The following is a 25090-nucleotide window of genomic DNA, read 5'->3' on the forward strand; positions in this document are numbered from 1 at the left end:
AGTAGTTTTTAATTGGAAAAAAAATACCAAAAAAGCCAGACTAACCAAGAAGGATAAACAGTTTTCAAAAGATAGCCAAAGAGTGTCTTAATGGGCCAATCTTGTGAAAAATAGGTCACATGATCCATCTCCACCAATAGGAGTTAAGTGGTGCTCTAGCATGGGAAATACAGTGGCATCCCGCCTGATGCAGCTTCCTTGCGAAACACAGATATGTTGGGGGACGTACTTTGATTATTAATGTGATTAAGGAAGTAGTTCTTTATATATTGCTTTTTGGTACTATTACTTTATCTTGATTAAAGTTGATGCTATATTAGCCTTTTCGTTTTTGACTCTGCACATAGTGTGTTTTTGTGCATCAGTGAGACTATTGGATTACATTTCGTTATGATTGATATTTTTGATGTATCCTAATTATACGCCACCTTTTTCTGGTGATCTGCAATCTAACCATTGCCAGCTTATCCTGACAGACTCCGAAACTTGTAGCCCTAGAAAATAGTTCTGAAACTGGGAATTCCACCTGAAGAGCAAGGATTGAAATAGCCCCATCTGCACCCTTGCCCTGGGTACCACTGAGCCAAGAAGAAGAAAAGATCAAATCATCAGACTCCTTATAGAAATGAAAGCAAAGGCTTGGCGACCCAGCTCCTGGATTCCTTGCTCTGGTAATCAAACACTTTGTAACTTCTTATTAACTAAGCTCCCAGATAAACCAGAGTCTGGACCATTATAGTCTGCTCTCGGGGAACTTTACAAACATTTTGGTTTAGGTAGTAAACATTGAAGTATTCAGTGGGTGGCCAGTATCTTAATAATCAATCCAGATAAGGAGAACCAAAGTCCCTACCTTGCGCAAGGCTGCTGCACAGACCACCCTCACCTTCGGAAAGGGGTCCTTGGGGCTGTGACTTAACCCAAGAAAAGCTGGAAACTGAGAAATGCTGACCCAGAATCATAAACTGAAGTGCTGAAGATTCGTACCCATTGGAATGTGAAGATAAGCCTCTGTCAAATCCAAGGTGATCAGGAAATTCCCCTCTATTTTCATTTTGAACTGAGGGAAACCACAAGGAAAGGAAAATGATCTAATCCTTCCTGGTCCCTCAGAAACCTGAACCATAACCTTCAATTTAAGAAACTTCCTAATTGCTCACTTATGGCTACTCTCTTCCTGACAGAAAGATAGGGAAAGAAAAATAACCATAAAGGCATCTGAAACTGGATGAGAGAACTCCAGAGCAAATCCAGCTCGCATGATCTCAAGGACCCACTGACCTGTTGTAATTTGCACCCATCTCATTGCATGGCTGAAGAGGATCCTGCCCCTGAAGATCCTACTTAACCTCTCTTCATGGGACGAAAGAACTGGCATCTGCCAAGTTCCAAGATCTTCAACTATTAGTATTTCCACAGTGTCAAATTTCTGAATTCCCAAACACTACCTGGGCAAGGAATTATGAGGTGGAGCTTTGAGAAGATAAGAATTAGATGACCAGTTCCGCAGCCAAAAAGCCTCCTTGTGACCACTATGGAAGCTACACCCAAAGCAGATGATCGCAGCAAACAAAAAAACAGGCATCCGCTAATTACACTGCACCTAGTTCCAAAAGCAGGGAATCATCCATTGAATCCTCTTGTACATGCTGCACTCTGCAGTGCCATGCTAATCACCTCAAAGGACTATTTAAGCACCAAGTGAATTTTCCAACCTGAGAAGCCTTAAGTGCATCAACTCCCTTTATCAGAATCATAGCTTTCTGGTCACCAAACAGACCAAAGTGTCCATTCTGGGAAAGAGACAGAATTTTATTTTTGACTAGCAAGTAGACTGATGTAAAAACAGCCTCTGGCTACACAATCAAATCTTAGACTCTGTATAAAGTGGAAAGAATTTGGATGGCTTTCCTATTCTGCCCATTATGGGGTCCTCTTAAGTATTGGGAATCCATCATTTCTTCTCCTCTGCAAGGTTAAATGCACATAGAAAAAGAGGGATGCCAGGTCTTCTTAAGAAAAAGAAATGCAACATCAAAACACCATCCTCACCACCAAGGGGATAACCCTTCTTCCACTTCATTCTAAGTGGATTCATTCATGAAGTTTGTTTTATTTTTTTTTTTTTTTTTTTTTATAAAGGTTGCCCTCCCGTTAAAAAAACCAAAAAACCCTCTACATCCTTAAATCGTGGTCCAGGCCAAGGACGATGCCTCACCCGATGAGGGAGCCCGACTCATGCAAAAGCATGATGTAGACAATGATCAAATTACACTGAAGCTTAAGTAGAGGAGGAGCAATCCAGGGGGGAAGAAAAGGGAACTATATTCCTTATGGTGTAGAGGATGCAAAATTCAAAATATTTCCCTCCTACTGCACAGGGCTAAGAATAGAGGTCCTGACTCATTCTGAGAACTTGACGTGGTTGCCACTGCAGGAACGGACTTCTGCCTGCCCCAAAGGTCTCGCCAGCTCAGTCTCCCCTGATGCCTTCAAAATGCCAGGAATTCTGTTTTCCAGTGTCACCTAGGTCCACCCAGCACAACTTGGCTGCTCCCCTGCTCAATTGCTGGGGGTTCCCAGCTGCTGCAGAGCACTGTCTTTTTTTTGTGCTCTGCTGCGTCAGCCATGTTGCCCCACTGCTCAGCTTCACCACTGCAGCCCAGGAGAAAACACAGAAGCTCCCTTCAGCCTTCCGTGTTGCTGATGCCTCTGTGCTTCCTTCAAACACCACTGCTCAGGCCCCTCTGTTCTTTAACTCTTCTCCCCTTATCTTTTTTTTTTTTGCAAATCCTGAGGTGGCAAGGGGGGGGTTGAGCACCCTACCTCACTTACCCAGTCCTAACAAATGTTAGTGGTCTTAGCTCTGCTCTACCCAGGAAGGGAGAATACTTTCACCTTGGGAGTTTCTGTCTGATAAAAGGGGGTCTTCATTCTGGGGGCTCTGCTGAACTGGGAAGGGAGGAAGAGCCTTTCATTGAAGGAGCTGCTCAGAAATTTTCCTTTTCGACCAGCCTAACCAGACCTTCAGACAGCAAAGGATGTTTGCCTACCATCTACTGGTCAGAGGTCAGCATGGATGCATATAAGAGGTGAGGTCAAAGAACCCCCTGTTGATTTCTGTCTCCATCTGCTGGTTGGTGAGCATAACCCATTCGTCTGGACTGGTCTGACTGAATAAAGAATAAACAATTATTAGCCAGGTAGACTTGGGAAAGCCAATGCTTATTCCTGGGAGCAATACAAGAAATAGATTAACTATTGGGTACGTGTTACTCGGACTGGCCACTGTTGGCGACCGAATGCTGGTCTCGATGGACCTTGGTCTGACCCAGCATGGCATTTCTTACATTCCTTTCCCCTGAAGGAGACCCATCTCCTGTGCACTGATACCTCTAAAGTATTTCAATGTGTCTACCATATCTCGCCTTTCCTCTAGGTTATATAAATTTAAATCTAAGTCTGTCTCTCTATACTGTACAACAACGATCACTGACCATTTTAGTAGCCACTGTCTGGACAGACTCCATCTTGTTTATATCCTTTTGAAGGTGTGATCTCCAGAATTGCCCACAGTATTCCAAAATACAGGGACATATACAAGGGCAATATCACCTTTTCTCTGATTATATCTCATCAAATTTTGGCCAAGATAGAGGCTACATTGCTAATTTAAAGAGAGGAAAAATAGTTAATTTTTATAGACAAATAGGAGGGAATGGCTCTCCTAGATAGACCATTGTAACAAGTTGCGCTCAGCTGTGTGCACATTAATGCAGAGTTCAGCAGTTTCATGTGTACATTTTTGTTCCTGATTCAACAAGGTTTAGCACTCAAAAATGTTCACCCAAATTAGCTCTCCTCCATGCAAATCCCATGATAATCAAGGTATTCAATGCTATTCACCAGGGTACAAAAGTGCGCTGGCTCAACCCATTCTCATTTTCTCAATACTTTATGCACAAATTGTGTTTTATGTGCATTAAGCATGTTCTGGTTGCACACATTTGCAGTTTAGCATTTTTTTTTTAATTCCCACTGCATTAGCATGTGATTAAAGAAAACACGCGCTGAAGTTCAGTACACAGTTTTCACTCAAGTCTTATTCCATAAGGCTCAGAATGAGAACGCTGGGCAGCAAGGCGAGACCATGTGAAAAACACGAGCTTTACTGGAAATGACTGCAGACTGGGACGTTTTCATTTGGCCAGTATCATGTTTACTTGGCATAAGGAACATAATAACATCTCTTCACTTCTAACGTCTCAAATGATAGTCAACAGCAATTGCTTTCTGGCTGTGATTGTAATATCGGCACCATATATACACATCACTGGGACTGCTTTCCAGCCAATTGGAGAGAAAAAACAATTTTAGAAACATAGTAAAAAAACAAACAAACAACCTTCTCCTCCCCATCCCTTACCTTACATAAAACCATGCCAGCTCACCCCTGGACACTGTAAATTCTGATTTGTCTTGAACCTTTATACAGCTGAGTTGGAATGGGTGCAAGGCAATATCTGTTCAGGCACCATTTATCCTTTGTCGTACCTAAATGGAGGCTCCCTGATCAAACAGATTTTGAGATGCACTAGGATGTAAAATCCTGTAGGGTTAGACCAAGTTTGCGAAGATTCAGAAATATTGAAGATGTGGGCAGAAAAAGATCCTGTGTGTCCCTTTCTCATATGTGGTTAGGACTCATTTCTTGGCCCACCAGTCACCAGCCTGCCATAGCAACTGCTGGGTCCTGGGTTCATTCAGTCTACAGGACACCACAGTCAGCAGTGTAGATACCTCCTGGAAGATTCAGGTAGTAAGGTGGAGCTGATGAGAGGGCAAAAGGCAAATGATTTGGCAAAAAATAAAACCCAGGCTCTCAGTACGAGAAAACCAAAAGAAAGAAAGGAGGAGGGGTATTAGCTCCTTTTTTTTCTTCCAGCTCAATCAGAACCAGAGCTGGGATCTGGCATCATGAGTCTTCACTTGCAACTACCTGATGAATCTGGGAGCCATGCATGCACCAAGGATCCTTCCAGAACTGTATCAAGGGCTCTAAATCTAGCCAGCAGATGTTGCTCTTAATAATGACCATGAATCCCTCACCTGGGGCTGTAAATGCATCTCCTGTCCTAGCCAACCTGGGGTACAGAAGGCCCGTCTCAGGGATCAAACAATGGACCTTCTGCAGGACAGTGCACATCACTGCCACTGAGTCACCAGGCTTGCCTAACAAGCCTTTTTAAATGGTTAGCCTTATCGAATTAGTAAGAGCCAAAGATAGATGGCAATGTGGCCAACAAGGCATCCAGAGGCATGAGAATGCAGCTCATTCTCTTCAGGGGAAAGATCTTACTTGTAAGATGTTGCATGTAGGACTAGAGTTCAAGTCTTAGCTAAAATACAGGTGTTCACCTAGCTTGGGTCTGTCTGGCAGGCTGTAACTATAACTAATAACTAGAAGGTCTAGTTATTACTGTGATGCCAAGGAGCCATCTAGAAAGGTCAGGAGGACTCAAGACGTTGAATGTTCAGGTAGCAGATTTTGTGTTGATGGCCACTTTGATTACTGAAGAATCTTTTGGTAGAGTATGACAAGGGAGGGGTGAACTAAAAAGGAGATCTTGCAGGCACAGGTACCTAGGAGGGTGCAGTACAATGGAGGAATATGACAACAACTGCCTTGGATAAGAAGATAAATCTTACAAGTGGTCATGCTCTATGGCTGGTAGCTGGGATATATCCTTGGCAGTACGGACCAGACTGAGTGGATCTGTTGGTATTTTTTTTGCCATCATCTACTATGTTACTCTGAAATCATTGGTGCCAACTGGCAGATGGAGAGAAGCCAGTCAAGGACGTTTTGCACTAGAAAGAAGCGTCAGGCTTGCCCAAGGCAGTGCGCTACCATGCAAGGAAGTCTGGCTCCAAATCTCCAGGCTGGGGTTGGGGATACTGAAGAGCCAGCGTTTGCTGTCCCCAATGGAGGGAATCTCAACTATTGCCAGTGGTTAGACTTGGGAGTGTATGCAGAGCCGGTTCTGCAGGTGGCCCCTGGCTAAGGGCTGAGGATGCATGATGGCTAGATGTTAAAGGTAGAGGGCAAAAGAAGGCTTATGGTGCCATAACACAATAAAGGCCGATTCTGGAAGCCCAAAAAGGAGGAGGAGGAAACTGTCAGGCTAGAAAACAAAATTAAAAAACCGGACATGTATCATCCATCTGGGCCAAAATAAATACTATATATATATTTTTTGTCCATCACTTGAGTGGGTAGTAGCTGGCCAAATAGCTTGCTAACAATACATTAATGTCATGCAGTAATGGATCTCTCTGAGACCCTTTTATGATGAGGAGATATGAAAGCACCTTTTTTGTTTGCAGCTTGCTCTTGCATTGAACTGAAACACGTGAACACACCCATCGCAATTAGAGATAATGGCAGGGGGGGGGGGGGGTGAACAGCCATCTAGAAACATTATTTTTAAAAAAGTGCATATTTTTTCCAAGGCTTAATGAGAATACAAATATTTTTGACCCCATTTTTTTCATTCTGATGGCAGCAGCTTGTACCCATGGCCTTAAATGGGAAATTAGAAAGTCTTACGCATTAAGAGCCTGGAAAAAAAGTTCTCAAAATCAAGCTTTTAAGGCGACGGGAAATTGCATAATTTTAGCCCTGAATGTCTTCTATTCCTCGGACAGTTGATGCAGAGCACAGCCCTGGACTGTTTCGTCATGGGATCTTCTTATGGGCCTGATGTACTAAGCCAGGAGTGGCCACCTCTGGTCCTGATGAGCCATAAAGAGGTCTGGTTTTCAGGATATCCATCATGAATATATACATAAGCAGAGATAGTGGATGCAAAGCTCTCAAACTAGGCCTGTTTGTGGCTCTTCAGGACCAGAGCTGGTCACCTCTGCATTAAGCATTTTTCCCCCATAAGAGAGAAAATTTGGAAAAACCACCTTAGTTCAGGGCTTCCCAAGCCTGTCCTGGATTTTCAGGATATCCACAATGACTCTACCTGAGATCAATTTGCATGCACTGGAAACCAGCATATGCTAATTGATCTCCTGCATATTCATTATGGATAGCCTGAAAATCGGACTGGCTCTGGGGGCCCTGGGCTAGGCTTGGAAAGCTCTGCTTTCGTACATCTGGCGCTCTCTCTCTCTCTCTATATATATATATATATATATCTATATATATATATATATATATATACATCTGGCGCTCTCTCTCTCTATATATATATATATATATATATATATATATCTACGAAGAAATTTCCAAAACAGAAAAGATGCACTAACGTGAAAATGTTTAAAAAATTGTATTCAAAAAATATCCACGTTAAAATAAGTGAGCAGTGCCTGCTGTAACAAACAGAGAGTCTACTTGTAGTACAACATTACTAGATTCTAGCATAACATTAAACCTCCATCTCATACAAATTACACAAATAAGCAGTGAAGTGCATTGTATAGTACACATGGACAGTTACATACAGTATAGCAGATTAACAATCAAATGTACGTAATTATTTCTGCTTACATGTCACTGCTTCAAAGTGTTTATCTGCCAGCCCGGGACATTAGAGATCACAGTGTGTCTTCTGTGTATGTATGAATGTCAGTATGTTATGTGTATGTTCTTGTGATCATATACTGCGTGTAATTCGAGGATGTAACACTTTGAAGCAGTGACATGTAAGCCCAAATAATTACGTACATTTGATTGTTAATCTGCTATACTGTATGTAACTGTCCATGTGTACTATACAATGCACTTCACTGCTTATTTGTGTAATTTGTATGATATGGAGGTTTAATGTTATGTTAGAATCAAGTAGACTGTTTGTTACAGAAGGTAGTGCTCATTTATTTTAACATGGATATTTTTTTAATACAATTTTAAAAAAAATATTTTCACATTAGTGCATCTTTTCTGTTTTTTGGAAATGTCTTCATATATCACACAGAGTACTTTACTGATTACATACAATGCCCAATTTCTATCATTTTCTTTCTCTCTCTCTCTCTATATATATATATATATAATAAAAACCCTTAAAGATATACAACTGTTAGTCTGGAGTGTACCAGAATCAAGTGAAAAAAATCCAGCTTACAAAACACCAACTTTTTTTCATCTGTAGTTTAACTGTATTAGTCTGCACAACATATTACTCAACAAGACTGCATGGTCACCAGGGACCTTCTCTTGTGTTTCTGGAGTCCCCATGTCCTGAGGGTCCTGAAACGCAGGACAGCTCATCTTTGCTGCACTCTCCTAAATATCTCAGAGTCCTCATGAGGCACCAGGTGGAGAGGGGAGAGACAAAGCACACACAACCCACTGCCCACTGCAACCTACGTGTTTGAACACCACATAACATGTGAGAAGCTCCTTCACTGCCAGGATTGGAGATGGTCTGAGAAGGGTTAAAGGCAGTATTGCTCCTGAACTCTCACAATGCTTTTTTGGGATATTCCCCTCCCCCCCCCTCTTTAAAACACTCTGGAGCTGCTACTGCTAAGGCGCTCTTTTTGGCTGAGATCAGCAGAAGACTGGATGGGAGGGGGAGGAGGAGGATGAAGAAGAGGTGGGACAGGGAGATTCAACACAGTCTCAATTCCACTTCCTGTGCTTACATCACCACAGAGCATGGACCTCTGGGGAGTAGACCAGAGCCAAGAACTAGACCGGTCGATTATTTTACAATGTCGAGTTAGCACTTTAAAAGCCAAATGTTCTCGACCTTCATCAGGTCTAAAAACAACAACAATCTTAAAGTGAAGATCGCATTGGTAGAAAACCATCATAAACCCAAATGGCTGTATTGCTTTGCAAATATACCCTGATACAAAAAGAGAGGGCTACACAAGGGGTAATTATTTAGGAGAGTGCAGCTGTTGGAGATAAGGTATCAGATTTTAAACTTCTCTTCTTGGGTCACCTCATCCCCTTGACTTTTTGAAGTTAAGATGCTGACAAGTAGGCAAGACTCTGCTTACCAATTTCTTTTTTTTGGCTGTGCCCTTCAAAAGTCTACCTCAGTAACTGTGTGTTCCTCTCACTGGAATGCTAAGATCCTCTTACTGGTCGACATCTTCACCCCTGAAGACAAATTCCCCAAACCTTTTAAAATATTCGTTCAGACTGACAGGAGCGGGTAAAGAATGAGCACTGGCATCAAACGATGGGAAAGTCACTGGCATTTTGGATGAAACAGGTCCAGTTCTGTCACAGCAGCCTATTCATTAGGTCTCTTCTTAACATGAGCCTGTCTTGATTAAAAGTGTAAAGAAAAAAATCTCCTATATATCATCGAACTAACAAAAAAAAATATACCCATATGTACAAGGATTACATGATGTGTCCAGGAAGGAGCTAATAGTTATAGCCTTTGTTGTTGTAGTGCTGCGAGGAGATATCCTGAATGTAGGCCACATTCTCATCCAGGTGGGAGAGGGGCACTGTGTCTTCCTCGCTCACCTGCCGCTCAAACTCAGACCTCAGGGTTGGGCGCTGGTTGTCGGGGAAGGCCAGGGAGAAAAGCGCTTCTGGCTCGCACACAAATTTGTAAACATAGCGCTCTCCGGCAACCTGAGATGAAGGAGACAGAAAAGCCATGAGCAGGGTATACCTCACAGCACAGTAGGGAATCCCCCCCCCCCCCCCCATTAGAGGGAACATTGCCTCAGATAACCAAGTTCTGCAGTGTAGTCCTCCTGTTTACTCTGTGCTGGAGTATTACAGCTCTGAAAGTTCTTTTTTTCTGCGTCCTAAGGGCTCATGTTTCGTACCCTTGTGCTCCACCCCCAACCCAGCCCAAGTGAAACAAAGTGAAGTTGCTTAGCTATAACAGGTGTTATTTGTAGACAGCAGGACAAACCAACCACACAAGTGGGCGATGTCATTGAACAGCACCAATTCAGAACACGCTCTGAGAGCTCAGAAAGTCTGAGCACGTGCAAGTGTTCCAGCTACCACCGTGCCAGTCTCCTCAGTCGTTTTACAAGCTAAGCTTTAACTCCATGGGGAGAAAGGTGGGATCGTGGGGCCAATTTGTCCGGCGGTCTATTGCGAACACCCATTGTAGGTAAGCAACTCTGCTTTCCCTGTGGACAAGCAGGACCAAAGTCAGCTGCCCAACTGGGGATTCCCAAGCTGAGGGTTGAATTAGAATATTGTCTTAGTTATGAAGGAATTGCAACCTAATAGGAGAAAGGATGGAAGGAGAGTTGAAGCTCCTAAGTACATTTTTGGAGAACTGCCTATCCAAAAACTATCATCCTTGCAAAAGTCTTCTTCAAGACACTGATATTTGACAAAAGGGAAATTTGGTCCTTACCTGCTAACGTTTTGTTCCTGTAGTACCCTACATCAGTCCAGACTCCTGGGTTTTGCATCCCTGCCAGCAGATGGAGTCACAGAAAGCTTTACTGACACTGCTACATAACGTAGTGTGCCCCATGCAGTCTCTCAGTATTGACCTGTATCCAAGCCAAGATAACCGTAACCATAAGCCAATAACAATAATAGCTAAGAAAATCTCTTAAATGTGCATTCCCCCCAACGAGCAGGAGAATAGAGAAATTACAATATAATGGAAAACTCGTTCCTGAACAAAAAAGGAACATAAGCACCCAGCCTTAAACCTTTGACAATTCTGCATTATATATTATTCACAGTATGAGCAGTAGACTCTCCCCTATTCTCCTCCCTAATGGGCGGGTCTCTGGACTGATCTGCGATACTACAGGAGCAAAAATTAGCAGATAAGAACCAAATTTTCCTTTCCTGTACATACCCAGATCAGTCCAGACTCCTAAACTGGGTAAGACTAAGAGTCCCACTCGGAGCACACCAAAAATAAAGGAGGCCAGATCCCCTGACATCCAAACGATAATGTCTAGCGAAAGTGTGCAACAACTTCTAAGTAGCCACTCTAGAAATTTCTTGTGGAGACACCTGCTGAACCTCAGCCCAAGAGGTCACTTGAGAACACGTCAAGTGAGCCCTTAACCAGTCAGACACTGGTCAACCCTTAGATATATATGTCGAACCAATCGCTTCCTTAAGCCAAAGCGCGACTGTCTTAGAAACTCGACACCCTTCTTTGGACCATTCTATAGAACAAAAAGGTGATCTGATCTACAAAAATCCTTAGTAGCATTCAGGTACCTAAAAAAGGCACGCCTTACATCCAAGAGACTAAGCTCTCTTGCATGAGGAGCAGAGGAATCCAAATCCCATAGGTAACACCCCTGACTCCGAAATCTTCAGAAAAGGATCTGGGCACAACAAAGCCTGAAGCTCCGAAATCCATTGCCATGAGGACCACCATCTTAAAAGTCAAATCCTTTAGCGTTGCCCTCTTGAGTAGTTTGAACAGAGTCTTGCACAGACCTTTAAGCACCAGATTAAGGTTGCAAGACGAACAAGCCATCTTCACCAGAGGATGCAAATTCTTCACCCCCACAGAGAAAACATTGGACATCCGGATACGCTGGCAGAGAATAACTCTGTACCTTACCCTAGGAGACAGCCATGGACTCTCAGGGAGTTAAAGGCAGAACCCTGACCAAACCCCCCTGCAAAAAAAAGTCTAAATATTCGACACGGTAGCCTGAACCGGTTGCATTCCATTAGCTGTACCCCCAGGACTCGAAAACCCTCCAAATCCTCATATACGCCAAGGATGTGGAAGAACGCCTGGCCTGCAACAAGGTGGTAATAACTGCTTCAGAATATTCTCTCCATCTCAGCCTTCACCTCTCGAAAACCAGGCTGCAAGACAAATGAGCCGCCTGATCTGAAAATATGAGGCCCTGCCGGAGAGGATTTGACAGATGGCTGAACCTTAGCGATCTGTCTACGACCATGTTTACTAGGTCCACAAATCACGGCTGATGTGGCTCCTCCAGAGCCACCAGAATTATGGTGCCTGCATGCTTTTCTATCCTCTGAATCACCTTGCCTACCAGAGGCCATGGAGGAAATATAAAAAGAAGAATGCCTTGAGCCCATGGCAAGACTAAATTGTCAACCACCCAGCCTAGAGACCTCAACTGCCTTAGCACCGTCTTAACCGATGGTTAGCCACGCATTAGCCAGTCGTCCAGATAGGGATGCACCAGCACCCCTTCCCATCGCAAGACCACCGCCACAACCACCATCACCTTGGTGAGTGTACGCGAAGCTCATCTACCTCAGACCAAGGAGGAAGGCCCCACAAACTTCTTCTCTCTTCTCTCTCTCTCTTTTTTTTTTTAAGTTTTCTTTTCCAGACTGTAGGTTTTACACCATCTACCAGAGACAGAGAAATACTAGGGGATTGCAGGTGGCACACTAGGTTGTGTAGCAGTGTCAGTAAAACTTTCTCTGTCTCCATCTGCTGGCAGGGATGCAAAACCCAGGAGTCTGGACTGACCTGGGTATGTACAGGAAGGTATGGATAAAGGACTAGGTGGCCACTTTGCAGATGTCTTGACCTGAAGCACAGTGAAGGTGTGCTACTGGTGTTGAAATCGCTCGTATTTTATGAGCTCTCTCTTTATTTGGAGGGTACATTCCAGAAATAGCATAGCAGTATGAAATACAATCAGAAAGCCAGGTAAAGATGGTTTGCTTTTTAGCTGGTAAGCCTTGCTTAATTGGGTTGTAGACCAGGAACAGCTGAGGAGATTTTCTGTAAGGTTTGGCCCTTTCCAAGTAAAACAGAACTCTTCTGTACTCCAAGGAATGAAGTGTTTGTTCAGATTTCCTGGAATGAGGTTTTGGAAAATCTCTGGTAGTACTGTGGACTGATTCAAATAAAACAAACTATTTTAGGTAAAAATTTAGAATGAGCTCTCAACACTACTGTATTCTTGAAAATTTGTGTATAGATGCATGTATTACTAATGCCTGGAGCTTGCTCACTCTGCGGGCTGAAGCTACTGTTATCAAAAACACTTTCCAAGAAAGAAATGTAAGGTCAATCAATGCTAAAAGAGGATACATTTAGAAAGTACTAAATTGAGATCCCATTGATACAAGGGACTTTAATAGGAAAATGAAAATGGTAGAGGCCTTTAATGAATTATATCACTATAGGATGTGAGTCTGCAAGACCTTCTGAATGTTGATGATACAGTAGCACTTAAGAGAACTCTTGACAGAGTTAGTCTTTAATGCTGATTTACAGAAACAGAACAGATACTAAAGTGTTGAAGTCGAGCAATTAAACAGATCTTCCTTTAGAGATGTACAACTAGATAGAAAACCTCTTCCATTTAAAGTAGTAGAAACATCAGTAGAACACCTTCTTGCAACTAAAATTACCTCTTACCGCTAAAGGTAAGACCACTTGCACTACTTCGCTTTCAATATCCATGTCCTGAGTGCTGAAGATTGGGGTGAAGAAGCGACCCATTGAATTATGGCAAGATTATTGGGAATATTAGTTGAATTAGTTAAAGCAACTACTAGCTTTGTTTTATTTATTTATTTTAACGTGAATAATTATTTGGATGTGAGAGATATTGGTGGAAAAGCACACATTAGGCCATTGTCCTATGGAATTGAAAAAGCATCAGATGCTAAGTTGTTGGGTGCTGACCTTTTTTGAGAAGTATAGCGGAAGTGTGTAGTTCATCGGGGCTGCAGAGGTCTACTTGCAGCATTCGCCAGAGCCAAGAAGAACTGAACTGTTCTGGGATAGAAAGACCATTTGTGAGGCTGTAGACAATGACTTAAAGAATAGCTAAGACATTGTTTTTGCATGGGAAATGAATGGCATTCAAATGTATTTTAAGGCTGCCCAAATCCAAATCTTGCATGTTTCTTGACATAGTTTTGAAGAGCCTGTTCTTCCTTGATTGTTTACATGGTATATTGTCGCCTCATTGTCAGTTTGGTTTTGGACTACTGTTCCTTCTAACCATGGCTCAAACACTTTTACAGTCTGGGGTACTAACACGCAGACATAAGGGAAAAAGCACAGGACGGCTTCTATGGCCAAGTCCCAGTGTCAAGCAGCATTGTCTGAATTATCAAGAAGGCTCCTCACCCAGTAAAAAGTTGCCAGCAGTAATTTGTTATGGGTTTGACAGTTGCTTTGTTTTGATTGTAAATATTACTACCCTTATCATAAGGCTTAGGGGTAACTGAAAAATATAGGATATCCTGAACGGAGCAGTAGATACTACCATAAGAAGATTGCTGGGCAGACTGGATGGGCCATGTGATCCTTTTCTGCCTTCATTACTATGTTACATGAGAAAAGCTTTGAAAATAGCTCTTAATTCCAGAAGGTTAATGTGTAACCTCTGAACCTGAGTGGTCCAAGACCTTTGAGAGTAAACGGTGTTGAGATGGGCTCCCCAGGCCTGGATGGAAGCATCTATAGTAAATATTTGCAGAGGATGAAAAGGTTGTCTACAAAGAAGATTTAGCAGTTGAGACCATCACTTCAATAAATTGGTGAGAGGTTTGGAGAGACATTCTTTGAGACACTGGCTGTAGATGCTGGTTCTGATGAAGTCTCAAGTGCAGACTTGCAGAGGGTGTGGCATGATCCGTGGCTGCCATATGGTTCAATATCTCCATGAAAGTTCTGGTAGATACTGATGGCCAGTTGGACAAATAGTGAACTATGTAGGTTATGCTGATCATTCTTTGTAGTGGAAGGAAGGCCTTTCCCTTTTTGGTATCCAAGTATGCTGCTATAAACACCAAGTGATGCGCTGGGGGTCAGATGGAATTTCTGGAAGTTCACTACAAAATCTCAGTGGAGGAGAGTGCGAAGTAAATATGAAGTGGTTAGCTTCCCTTTTTTTCAAGATCTGCTAGATATGAACCAATCATATAAATAGGGAAAAACTAAAACATTGTTTCTTCTGATATGGGCAGCCACAACTGCTAGATATCTGGTGAACATTCTAGGAGCTACAGCTAGGCTAAATAGGAGTATCCAATATTGATAATTTTCCACTACTCTAACATGCAGGTACTTTCTGTGATCGATGTGAATGGAAATATGTGGAAGCATCCTTCAGATCCAAGGTTGTCAGCCAATTGACGATGAGGAAGGAAGGTGTTAAGGGAATTCATCTTGAACTTTTCTCTTTTGAAATATGTTTAGTTTTCTCAAGTCCAGAATTGGGCAGAGACCTCCTAACTTTTCTTGGGCTAAGAAAATATCTTGAGTAGAACTCTTTGCTTATTTCCATGAACAGAACTATCACCTTTACTGTTAATAGGGAGCTTACCTCTTCTCATAGTTGGTATAGGGAAACCTAATGAGGGTGTGGTGGAGGGGAGGTAGAGCTTGAAAGTTCAGGTAGTATCCCATGTGAGTTATTTTGAGAACCTAACAATCTATGGTGATGAATCCACTGATGGTGAAAAAACTGAAGCCTCCCCACATCACTGGAAGAGCTTTAGGGAAAAGGAGGAATAAAAATAATGGAATGTAAACACGAATCAACCAACCTCAAACCCTCTCTCACTAATTCCTGCTGAATATTTATCATACTATTACCATTCACAACTGTGTCATATTTATTCATTTGATTACCTATGTACCGTTTCATAGTCTTATTTCTTCACTTGCTATTCTAATGTATCAATAGGCTGAAATGTAAATATTGTGCTGTTCAATTTCTCCCCTTCCATCCCAAGTTTATTTTCCTTGTTTTTTGTAACTTTCCCTCTCCCTTTTTCTGATTCACTGTATTTAAAGTTCAAGGTTCTTATTGAAAATATTGTTTTTTACGTTACGTTATGCTTTACACTCCTTGTTATTTGTAAACCGGGTTGATGTGATGCCTATCATGAAACTCGGTATAACAAAAACAATAAATAAATAAATAAAAATAAATAAAATAAAAACTCTTAGTCAAAAATTGTGACAATTTTTACAAGGATTGAACGGATCTCTGAGTGCTATCCCTGGCATGAAGTCTAGTTTTTTGCAGTGGCTGCTACTGTTGGGTCAAGATGGGGCTGGTACCTCTTGTGGGGATAATAATTTTGTCTTCTGAAGGACTGTGGTTACTTTCTTAGAGAAGACTGCAGTTCTGTAGTGGCAGTTGTTAAAGTCTGCAAAGTGGAATAATGATCTTTTGAGGTCCAGCGATTCTTTAACAAAGAAATTATCTTTAGAACATAAAGGCAAATAACTCGTCAATGCCCTAACCTGGAGATAGATTGATTTAAACTACCATGAACTATGTTGTAGTTTCCAATATTCTTATGTTTCAAACAGTGCAATAAACTGATAATAGCTAGGAAATCTGTCTGGAACTTTGTCACGCATGTCCTCTTGCAGGCCTGAGATCTTTAGCTAAATGAGTCTTTTGGTTCCTATAGTTCTAGCGGATGATCTTGATGATGTATAAAAAACATAAGCTGACCTAATTACATGCTTTGCAAATGTGTCTGCTTCATTGAGATGAGGTGTAAATTTGTCTTGTGTGTCCAATGAAAGATTAGCTGAGGCATCTTATTATTTATTTTTTTTTGCAGAGTATTGTGCAGATAGCGGACCATACAGAACTGATGAGCCAAAATTCTGCGGTGGGGTGCTGAAACGTGTTCTAGATTTCTTAGCATTTGTTTTGTTGTTTGGTTTTTTTTTAGGGCAGATTCTATCAGTACAGATTTATGAGGGAGCTGGACCTTATACCTGAGGTCTGATTATCTAGGTGTTGGAAGTGTGGCAAGAGGGGGCTGCCATATTTTAGCATGGAGATCTTGAAGTGCTTTATGCACAGGAATAGCAGCTCGTTTAGGTGCCTGTACATATTTCAAAATACCTTGAAAGTCTTCCAATATGAATGGAATAGCTTCTACTTTTTTTTTTTTTTCTTAAGGAAGGCAGGGTAAGTCCTATCTTCTGGTAGAATAGTGCTCCTAGCAGTTCTGGTGAAATATCTGAAGGCACTGTTGACCCCCTCAAATAAATGGTAGGAACAAGAGTCATAAGACAAATGATGATTCCAGTTCGGCAGAAACTTTTCTAAAACAGGTTCGATAAGTGAAGGAGGCGTTGATGGGATCTTATTCATGGAGGTACAAACTCCAATGATTATTTTTGCACGAAAGGATGGTATTTAGGTGCATGAGATTGAAATGTTACTGAAGAGGTGTCAGACTGATACCAAAACTTGTAAAATATGCTTTCCAGCATGAGATTTTGCTGTTTCTCTGTGCTAAACTATAGTCTTGGTGCCAAAAAGATTCAGCGCCACAATCATTGGTGCCAAGGCGGCCAATGTCAAAATTGCACGGATGCCAGCGCTGGAGGTGGATGGCGGTGTAACTTTCCTTTTTAGCAATGACCTTTCAGTGTGCTGTTTCAGGGATGTTCTTGGCCCTGTAAGGATCTATTTCTCACTCTTTTTTGTTGGGCATGTGAGCCTGGTGAATCGCAGCTTTTGCACTTGGCAGACTGACCTTTTCTTGTTTTTGGTACTGGCCTTTCAGAACTTTTCCATCCGTTAATATCTAAAGGAGAGGATAACGGATACTTCAGTTGAGCTCTCTGTACAACTGCGCTCAAGGGAACATCCTTCCACTTGTTGCAGAGTTACTCGCATCAGGGGAGAAGCCTAGGCAGGGGAGACAGATCTCGTGGTAATCGAGGCTGGACATGTTATGCTTGCATTTTATGCACAATTTGAAGGGCTTCCATCTCTGACATAATGGATAACAAAAGAAAACAATTTTTTTTTTTTGAGGTTCCTCTGTGACGAAGAAAACAAAATGCAAAATACACAGCAAGCGACCCAATACAGCAAAAACATCCTTTTGCTCTAGTGGATGAAAATCGATTGAGACTTGCGTGTGGGAACACCTGCGCATGGCTCAGAAAACCTTCTAGGTCTTTCTGGGCTCAGAGTACTTCTGTGCTGGTATCATCCAGTGAGTGAATTCGGTCCTGCTTGTTCACATAGGAAAGCCAGGACCCCATGGCCTTCCATCACCTCCCGACACCCTCTCCCTTCCTCAAAATGTCCACTTTACAACTGGGTATCTGGGCCCAGGCTTCCTATCACATATAGTTAACCCAAAAGAGCAGCAAAGTCTGTGGCAAAACTTCCTCCCATCGGCAGCAGAAGTGAAGCAACTTAGGTCATTCTCGAAAGCCTGCTGGTATCAGCAGCCAATGCTACTAAACAGTCATTCAATTCAGGCTTTAATTGTGTGTGTGGGGGGGGGGCTGATGGAAAGGTAGCAAGATGTGAACCTGAGGGTGGGGGGGACTGACGCTTGCCCCAGTGGTTACCTTCTGCATGATCCCCTTCTCATAGTAGTAGCGGAGGGATCGGCTCAGCTTGTCGTAGTTCATGGCCGGACGGTTTTTCTGCAAGCCCCAGAGTCTGGCAACCTAGAATGAAAAAAAAAACACAAAGGCAAGAATACGCCGCACTATTACAATTTTTTCCCGTCTTCATTTTTTAGGCAATTTGCTTTACGTGGTTATACAATTCAGCTTTTACACAGTTCTTCATTATTCATATACCACACCTCTGCTTTGTAATGTTTACATGAGTTAATGGAGTATGCATACTTTCTATATTTGCATTCATTCGATTCTCTGCTAATTTTGCCACACTGATTATGGTCCTATACTATTTTTACCTTCTTTTGTTTTGGCTTCTGCAGAGATTCCTTTCAGTGGTGTATTGCCAATGATGTCATATTATATATGTTACTCGTCCCTCCTGATGCAGCCCTAGAGAAACACCGTTCTGTGTCGGGGGCACTAATGTTTCACTAAATATTGGACCACTTGGAATTAATGTTTCTCTGCTATTTAACTGATTCTTTGAAACTTATTTTTGGACCTTTTCTACCTTGTCGCAACACACCTGCTGGACCGTACCGCCACGTGCAAACATCTTCACAAAACATAGAAAGACAGAAATATTTGCTCCTGGTGATTCATCTACCCCCCACCCCCCCAATACCCCTTATTGCCTTATTGATTAAACATATTTTTAACACACATCAGTATCCAGTGGCAAACAAGGGATTTACCTAAAAGGCATCTAGCCCTAGGTACATTTCATGTTCACACCATGGATATGCACAAGTTACCAGCAGCAATAATGTATGTGTTATTGACCCCTTTCCTGCATTCCAGTGGGACATCTAGCCCCAAGTGTAAACCTCTCCCCCCAGCAGATAAATCCAAGTAGATCGCCACCCCCCAGGGGTAATCCTCTCCAATAGATTCATCCCCGTCCCTAACCCAAAGGCCCTGCTAGCACCAAAATTCAAAGTGACATTGGTTGACTTGCAGTTCCCCTTTGCTCTGCACATAGGTAGGTGGGGGTTATCTGCTGAAGAGGGCAGGAAGGCTCACTGGGCTAGATACCCCATTTTCAGCTTGGGTGGGGAAGAAACCTTTGTGAAAATAGGAATCTACTGTATAAACGTTGGGCAGAGGAAGAACACAGTTCATTATAACATCCCAGGGAACCTCTGCATTGAGCAGCCCACAAGAGGGAAGGGTTGGCCTTATTAATTAACTATGGTGAAAGATAAAAGGGGCCATGGTATTCTACAGGTGGGAAAAAAAAACAACTTCATATCAAATGAAAACGTTCCCTGGGACTGCCAAAACCCAAAAATTGATTTGTGAACCCAAATCAGGAGTCTCACGGGTCAGAGAATGGAAAGATGAACCAATAGGACCACGTCTCAAACCACAGCGTCCCCTGCTACATCTGCCTTCTGAATAAAAAAAAAAAAAAAAAAAAGCACATCTTGCACTTTCAAACCCCTACTCCTGCATATTAAGTTACAAGCAGGACACTTATTGTGCCCAAAGCAGAAATGGAAAACAAAAATTAAAGAGAGACTTCATTTTAGTCATTAACAAAGAAAGTGTATCATGGGTCCAGCTTTACCTGAGTCAGCACAGGGATCCCGGCCATCTGCAGTCCATCTGCTCACACTAGCGCCTGAGGTTTAGTTAAAACCAGGCTAAACACACCAATAAATCAAGCACTGACATTAATGGATGTTCCAGACACATTTCCTAGCTATTATCAGAGTTTATTGCTCTATTTGGAACATTAGAGTATTGGAAACTACAACATAGTTCACAGTAGTTTCAAATCAATCTAACTCCAGGTTAGGGCATTGGCGAGTTCTTTACCTTTTATTGAAAAAGTTTTGATTTGGCAAGGTTTATTCAAAGCCAAAAGATGCATTAGTGGTGTCGTGCAGCAGTCATGAGGCACAAGCATGAAAGCCAGGGTTAGCAGGACCAGCGGGGCGCGCGATCCCCAGAGGGAGCAAGGGGAGTCTGGAGAGGCATTCAGTGAGTCACGCTAGAGAAGGGAAGCACAGAAACATATCCTGGGGGCAAGGTGCGAGGGGGAAAGACTACCTGGAAGAACTGACTTTGCAGCACAGCCAGCGAGACTCATGTGGGTAGACTAAATGGGGCGTGAAAGTGGATTCTGCCAAAAGAGCGAGCAGCAGCTCAAAAGTGAGCGGATGTTCAAAGAGGGCGCCATATGGGTTGCAGCAAGCGCCCCTGCTTGGATCTACCATCCAATGACAATCTGGGCAACAATTGACCAGAAAGCTCCCCCTTTATTAGAGGACTATAGGCTTATGTCATTTTTATTTTTACTAAACGGAGAACTTAAACCGGTTGATTTGCTATTTGTTATGTTTGTAAAACAGCAGCCTCGAGAGATGAAGCCATGGTGTATGGCCTCATGACGCAATCCTTTGGCTCCCTGCTGAATTAATTTTCAATGCAGCAAGGAAGTAAAAACCAGGTTTCAGGTTTCAGTAAAACCATCTTGGCTTAATGCACATAAATTGCTGCAGTACAGATATCCTTTTTATATTGGGAAATTTGTAAAAAAACAAATTAAAAAAAAACTATGCTGCTTCATTCATACTAGTAAGGCCCAGAAGTACATTGTAAACATTTTTTTGAACTGTCAGTTTTATTCTTGGTCCTCTGAACCAGCCTCTACTGAGGTTAGGGCAGGGGTGGATTGGCCTATTGGGGGATCAGGCATCCCCCGGTGGGCCGATCGCTCCAGTCATGTGGTCTGCCATGTGCGGCCGTGACAGAGCCACGCTTGGCAGACCACGTGATGTGTCCTGGGCGGCGAATACCCGGGCCGGTCAGACGTCGTGAATCCGCCGCTGGGTTAGGGGGTGGGGGCACCTCTTTTTTTTTTTTTTTAACCCTTTTTTATCCTGTATAACCCATCAATCAATCAAGAGCTTGGTCCGTGTCCACTCCAAGTTTGGCCAGTATTGGCCATCACCGTACAAAGGCAGAAACTGTTTCTCTTCATATTTACTCCTTATACCTTACCACTCCCCGCCACAGGCTGTATGTAGGTTTTCAACTTGAAGAGAGACTTTTTAGCTAACTGTTTCTGGATGAAAATCACTTCCCCTTCAACCTACAGCAACATTGCCCCCTTTTCCCCAATATTTGCTGATTGGATTACGTTTTCCATAATTAGAAAAATAATAAAAAATGACTTCTCTCTAAAAAGTGCATTTATTTAAAAAATTGATTTGCTTAGGATGTACATGCCTAAATCTATACTTCCTCTTCATCCAGCCAGACCAGTTCAAAAGCATGGGTTTATGCCTCCCAACCAGCAGATGGAGACAGAGACTAATAGGCTAACTGATGTCATATTATATAGGCTCCCATGCCGACCTCAGCCTATCAGTATTCTCTATCTCCAGAAGATGGCGGGCAAGCTGTGAGCAGAGGCTTGCTTAGGTTGGGCGAAGATGATAGAAATTTGGATGAGCAGCTCTTGAGGTGAAAGTCTTGTACTCCCTCCCTCACAGGCGGTTCCAGTTATTGGAATCGGTTTCTTCCCAGCTATGGTAACTGGAATTACCCCTCTTCCACCTCCTTCCCCTTCTACGGCCTCTCCTAAAAGACTAAACAAGACTTCCCTTGCTATTTTTATCTCCCGTCTCCTGATTGTTAAAGCTGTTTAAAAAAAAAAAAAAAGAGCAAAGAAGAATGGTTTCATGTCAGAGTGAGCTATAGTTATTGGGATTGTTTTCCCCCTCTTCAGTGGTTTGGGTCAGGGACTACAGCCTGAGATAAGAGGAAGCAATGGTGCCCCTGCAGGAGTACAGGAAGTGCTAAGTAGTTTGCAGTGTGTGTGTGTGTGGTTTATGCCATCAGGCACTGGGAGAGGGAAGCCTCCTTAAATCTTGTGGGGAGGAGAGGGCGGCACGCAGAATCTTTTGTCCTGGGCTATGTTAGCTGGACAAGTAGCTCCTCCCAGTTAAGCCCATGGGCCGCCCACCACTTAGCTGGATAAGTACCAGCCACTAAATGCGGCCAGATATTCGGCTGGATAATGCCATACTTATCTGGCTAAGTGGTGCTGAATATCGACCTCCCCATGGCAGGAAATCTGAGTCAACAGTGAAGACTCTCAGCACCAATGTTTTGGTGTTGAACATTTTATCTCTGCAGTTCCTTCTGTGCCGATGGTTCTTGGCAACTATGCTTTGGCAATCCTTGGTGCCGATGCTTCTCGGCGCTGACAGCTCTCTTCTCCGACCTTTGAAGCTTATTGGTTCAGCACTGTGCATTTTCAGTAGTGGATCTGTTTTGGCTCCAATGCTTTTGAGCCGATAGTTCTTTCAGCTCTAGAGACCTGTCAGTACCTATCTTTTTCTTCCTAGTCAATTTTCGGTTTTTCTCTGACTAACTCTGAGAAGATGAGCTTGGTTGCTTAGACTTCAGATGGAGTTCGCTATATGCCAGTGCCCTGGGGGACATTCTTCCACAGGGGCTACAGTTCAGTACATCATGCTCCTGTTCGAGGCATTTTAAACAGAGTGAATGCACATGCGGAATGGACATTTTGTGCTCACTTTTTTTTTTTTTTACATTTCTGGAATGGGCTCTTCCCCTTTCGTTCGGAAGAGGCCTTATTGGTCAACATTTTTAAGTTGAATGCAGTGACGCTAAGTAATAGGCTATGAGAGAAAAAGGACCCAACTCTGTGCCATCGGATGACGTTACCCATCTGTGGGGCTGTTTGTTAGACTTGCCCATGGAGAACAATGTTTACCAAGGATTTCTTTACAAGGGATGATATGGCTATAAGGCTTTCCACCAATTTTGGCCTTTCCAGATCCTAACCCTCGGGTGCATGGGGGTTTATCTATCTGGACCCCACTTGTGAAGAAGTTATTGAGGAATAGGGATGTGAATCGTTTTTTAACGATTTAAAATATCGTCCGATATATTTTAAATAGTCAAAAATCGTTAGGGCCACGATACAATACCAATTCCCCCGATTTATCATTAAAAAATCGTAAATCGGGGGAAGGGGGAGGGCAGGAAAACCGGCACACTAAAACCCCCTAAAACCCACCCCCGACCCTTTAAATTAAATCCCCCACCCTCCCGAACCCCCCCCCAATGCTTTAAATTACCTGGGGATCCAGCGGTGGTCCAGAACGGCGGCGGTCCGCAACGGCCCCCTCAATTGAATCCTGTTGTCTTCAGCCGGTGCCATTTTGCAAAATGGCCGCCGCAAAATGGCGGCGGCCATAGACAAAAACGATTCAACGCAGGAGGTCGTTCCGGACCCCCGCTGGACTTTTGGCAAGTCTTGTGGGGGTCAGGAGGCCCCCCCAAGCTGGCCAAAAGTTTCTGGGAGTCCAGCGGGGTTCAGGAAGCGATTTCTTGCCGCGAATCGTTTTCCGTACGGAAAATGGCGCCGGCAGGAGATAGACTGCAGGAGGTCGTTCAGCGGGGGTTCCGGACCGCCGCTGAACGACCTCCTGCAGTACTGCAGACAAGACCAAATCCCCAGTATCCAAACCTATTGGGATGGGAACAAAACGACAAGACCGGGTTTTGCAAATGCGAAAAAAAAACAAAAAAAAACTGGGACAAAGTCTTTCCACCATGTTTGGGAATCAATCATTGGGTCACAATGTTTTAGTCTTGAAAGATACCAGAACACCCAAGATCTCCTATCCCTTTGAAAAGTCTCAAGGAGTTTGTCTCTCATACAGTGCACGAGAAAATTGGTTCACTTGTATAGTAAAGTGCCAGGCATGGACATCTTTCAAGTAGTCCAAGTCATTGAGCCCTGCCTATACCTCGAAAGATCCACTCGGGCTTCGATTTCAAGCACAACGTAAAAGAACAATTTTAAAAATATCTTATGGATATTCTTCTGTTGAATAAAGAAGTGATGTCATCTATATCTAAGATTTATTTTGTCCCTATGGCATCTGGATATATCCAGATATAACAAAAGATAAACAAATGCGTAGAAAACCTTTTGTGGGAATGAGTCAGGAGGCTAGATCATTAGGTGCTCAAATAAACATCAGATATCCATGAAAATGTATGATGAAAATAGATGGTAATAGATACATTTTCTATGAACCCTCACAAATACGAAGTTTTTGGATGGTTGTAAGGGTGAGACCCTTACAACCTAACCAATTTAGGTGTTAAAAAAAAGAACATAAGAAATTGCCATGCTGGGTCAGACCAAGGGTCCATCAAGCCCAGCATCCCGTTTCCAACAGAGGCCATACCAGGCCACAAGAACCTGGCAATTACACAAACACTAAGAAGATCCCATGCTACTGATGCAATTAATAGCAGTGGCTAGTCCCCCTAAGTAAACTTGATTAATAGCCATTAATGGACTTCTCCTCCAAAACTTATCCAAACCTTTTTTGAACCCAGCTACACTAACTCCACTAACCACATCCTCTGGCAACAAATTCCAGAGCTTTATTGTGCGTTGAGTGAAAAAGAATTTTCTCCGATTAGTCTTAAATGTGCTACTTGCTAATTTCATGGAATGTCCCCTAGTCCTATTATTTGAAAGTGTAAATAACTGATTCACATCTACTCGTTCAAGACCTCTCATGATCTTAAAGACCTCTATCATATCCCCCCTCAGCCAAGCTCAACAGCCCTAACCTCTTCAGCCTTTCCTCATAGGGGAGCTGTTCCATCCCCTTTATCATTTTGGTTGCCCTTCTCTGTACCTTCTCCATCGCAACTATATCTTTTTTGAGATGCGGCGA

The 25090-nt window shown here is 42.9% G+C and overlaps 1 protein-coding gene across 4 annotated transcripts in view; it reads right to left on the reverse strand.

The window, feature by feature from the left end:
• Positions 1 to 9031: 9031 nt before the first annotated feature.
• ETV4 (ETS variant 4) overlaps positions 9032 to 25090 on the reverse strand; it is a 124213-nt gene continuing 108154 nt past the window's right edge. For all 4 annotated transcript variants that reach the window (XM_029573656.1, XM_029573659.1, XM_029573655.1 and 1 more), the window contains exons 12-13: positions 18288 to 18389; positions 9032 to 9616 (exon numbers count right to left, since the gene is read on the reverse strand). In XM_029573656.1, the coding sequence (XP_029429516.1) occupies positions 9401 to 9616; positions 18288 to 18389 (318 nt within the window). In that variant the 3' untranslated portion in view covers positions 9032 to 9400. The remainder of the gene's footprint in view (positions 9617 to 18287; positions 18390 to 25090) is intronic.

This window comes from Rhinatrema bivittatum, chromosome 12 (assembly GCF_901001135.1).
Source record: "Rhinatrema bivittatum chromosome 12, aRhiBiv1.1, whole genome shotgun sequence".
NCBI classification, from domain to species: Eukaryota; Metazoa; Chordata; class Amphibia; order Gymnophiona; family Rhinatrematidae; genus Rhinatrema; species Rhinatrema bivittatum.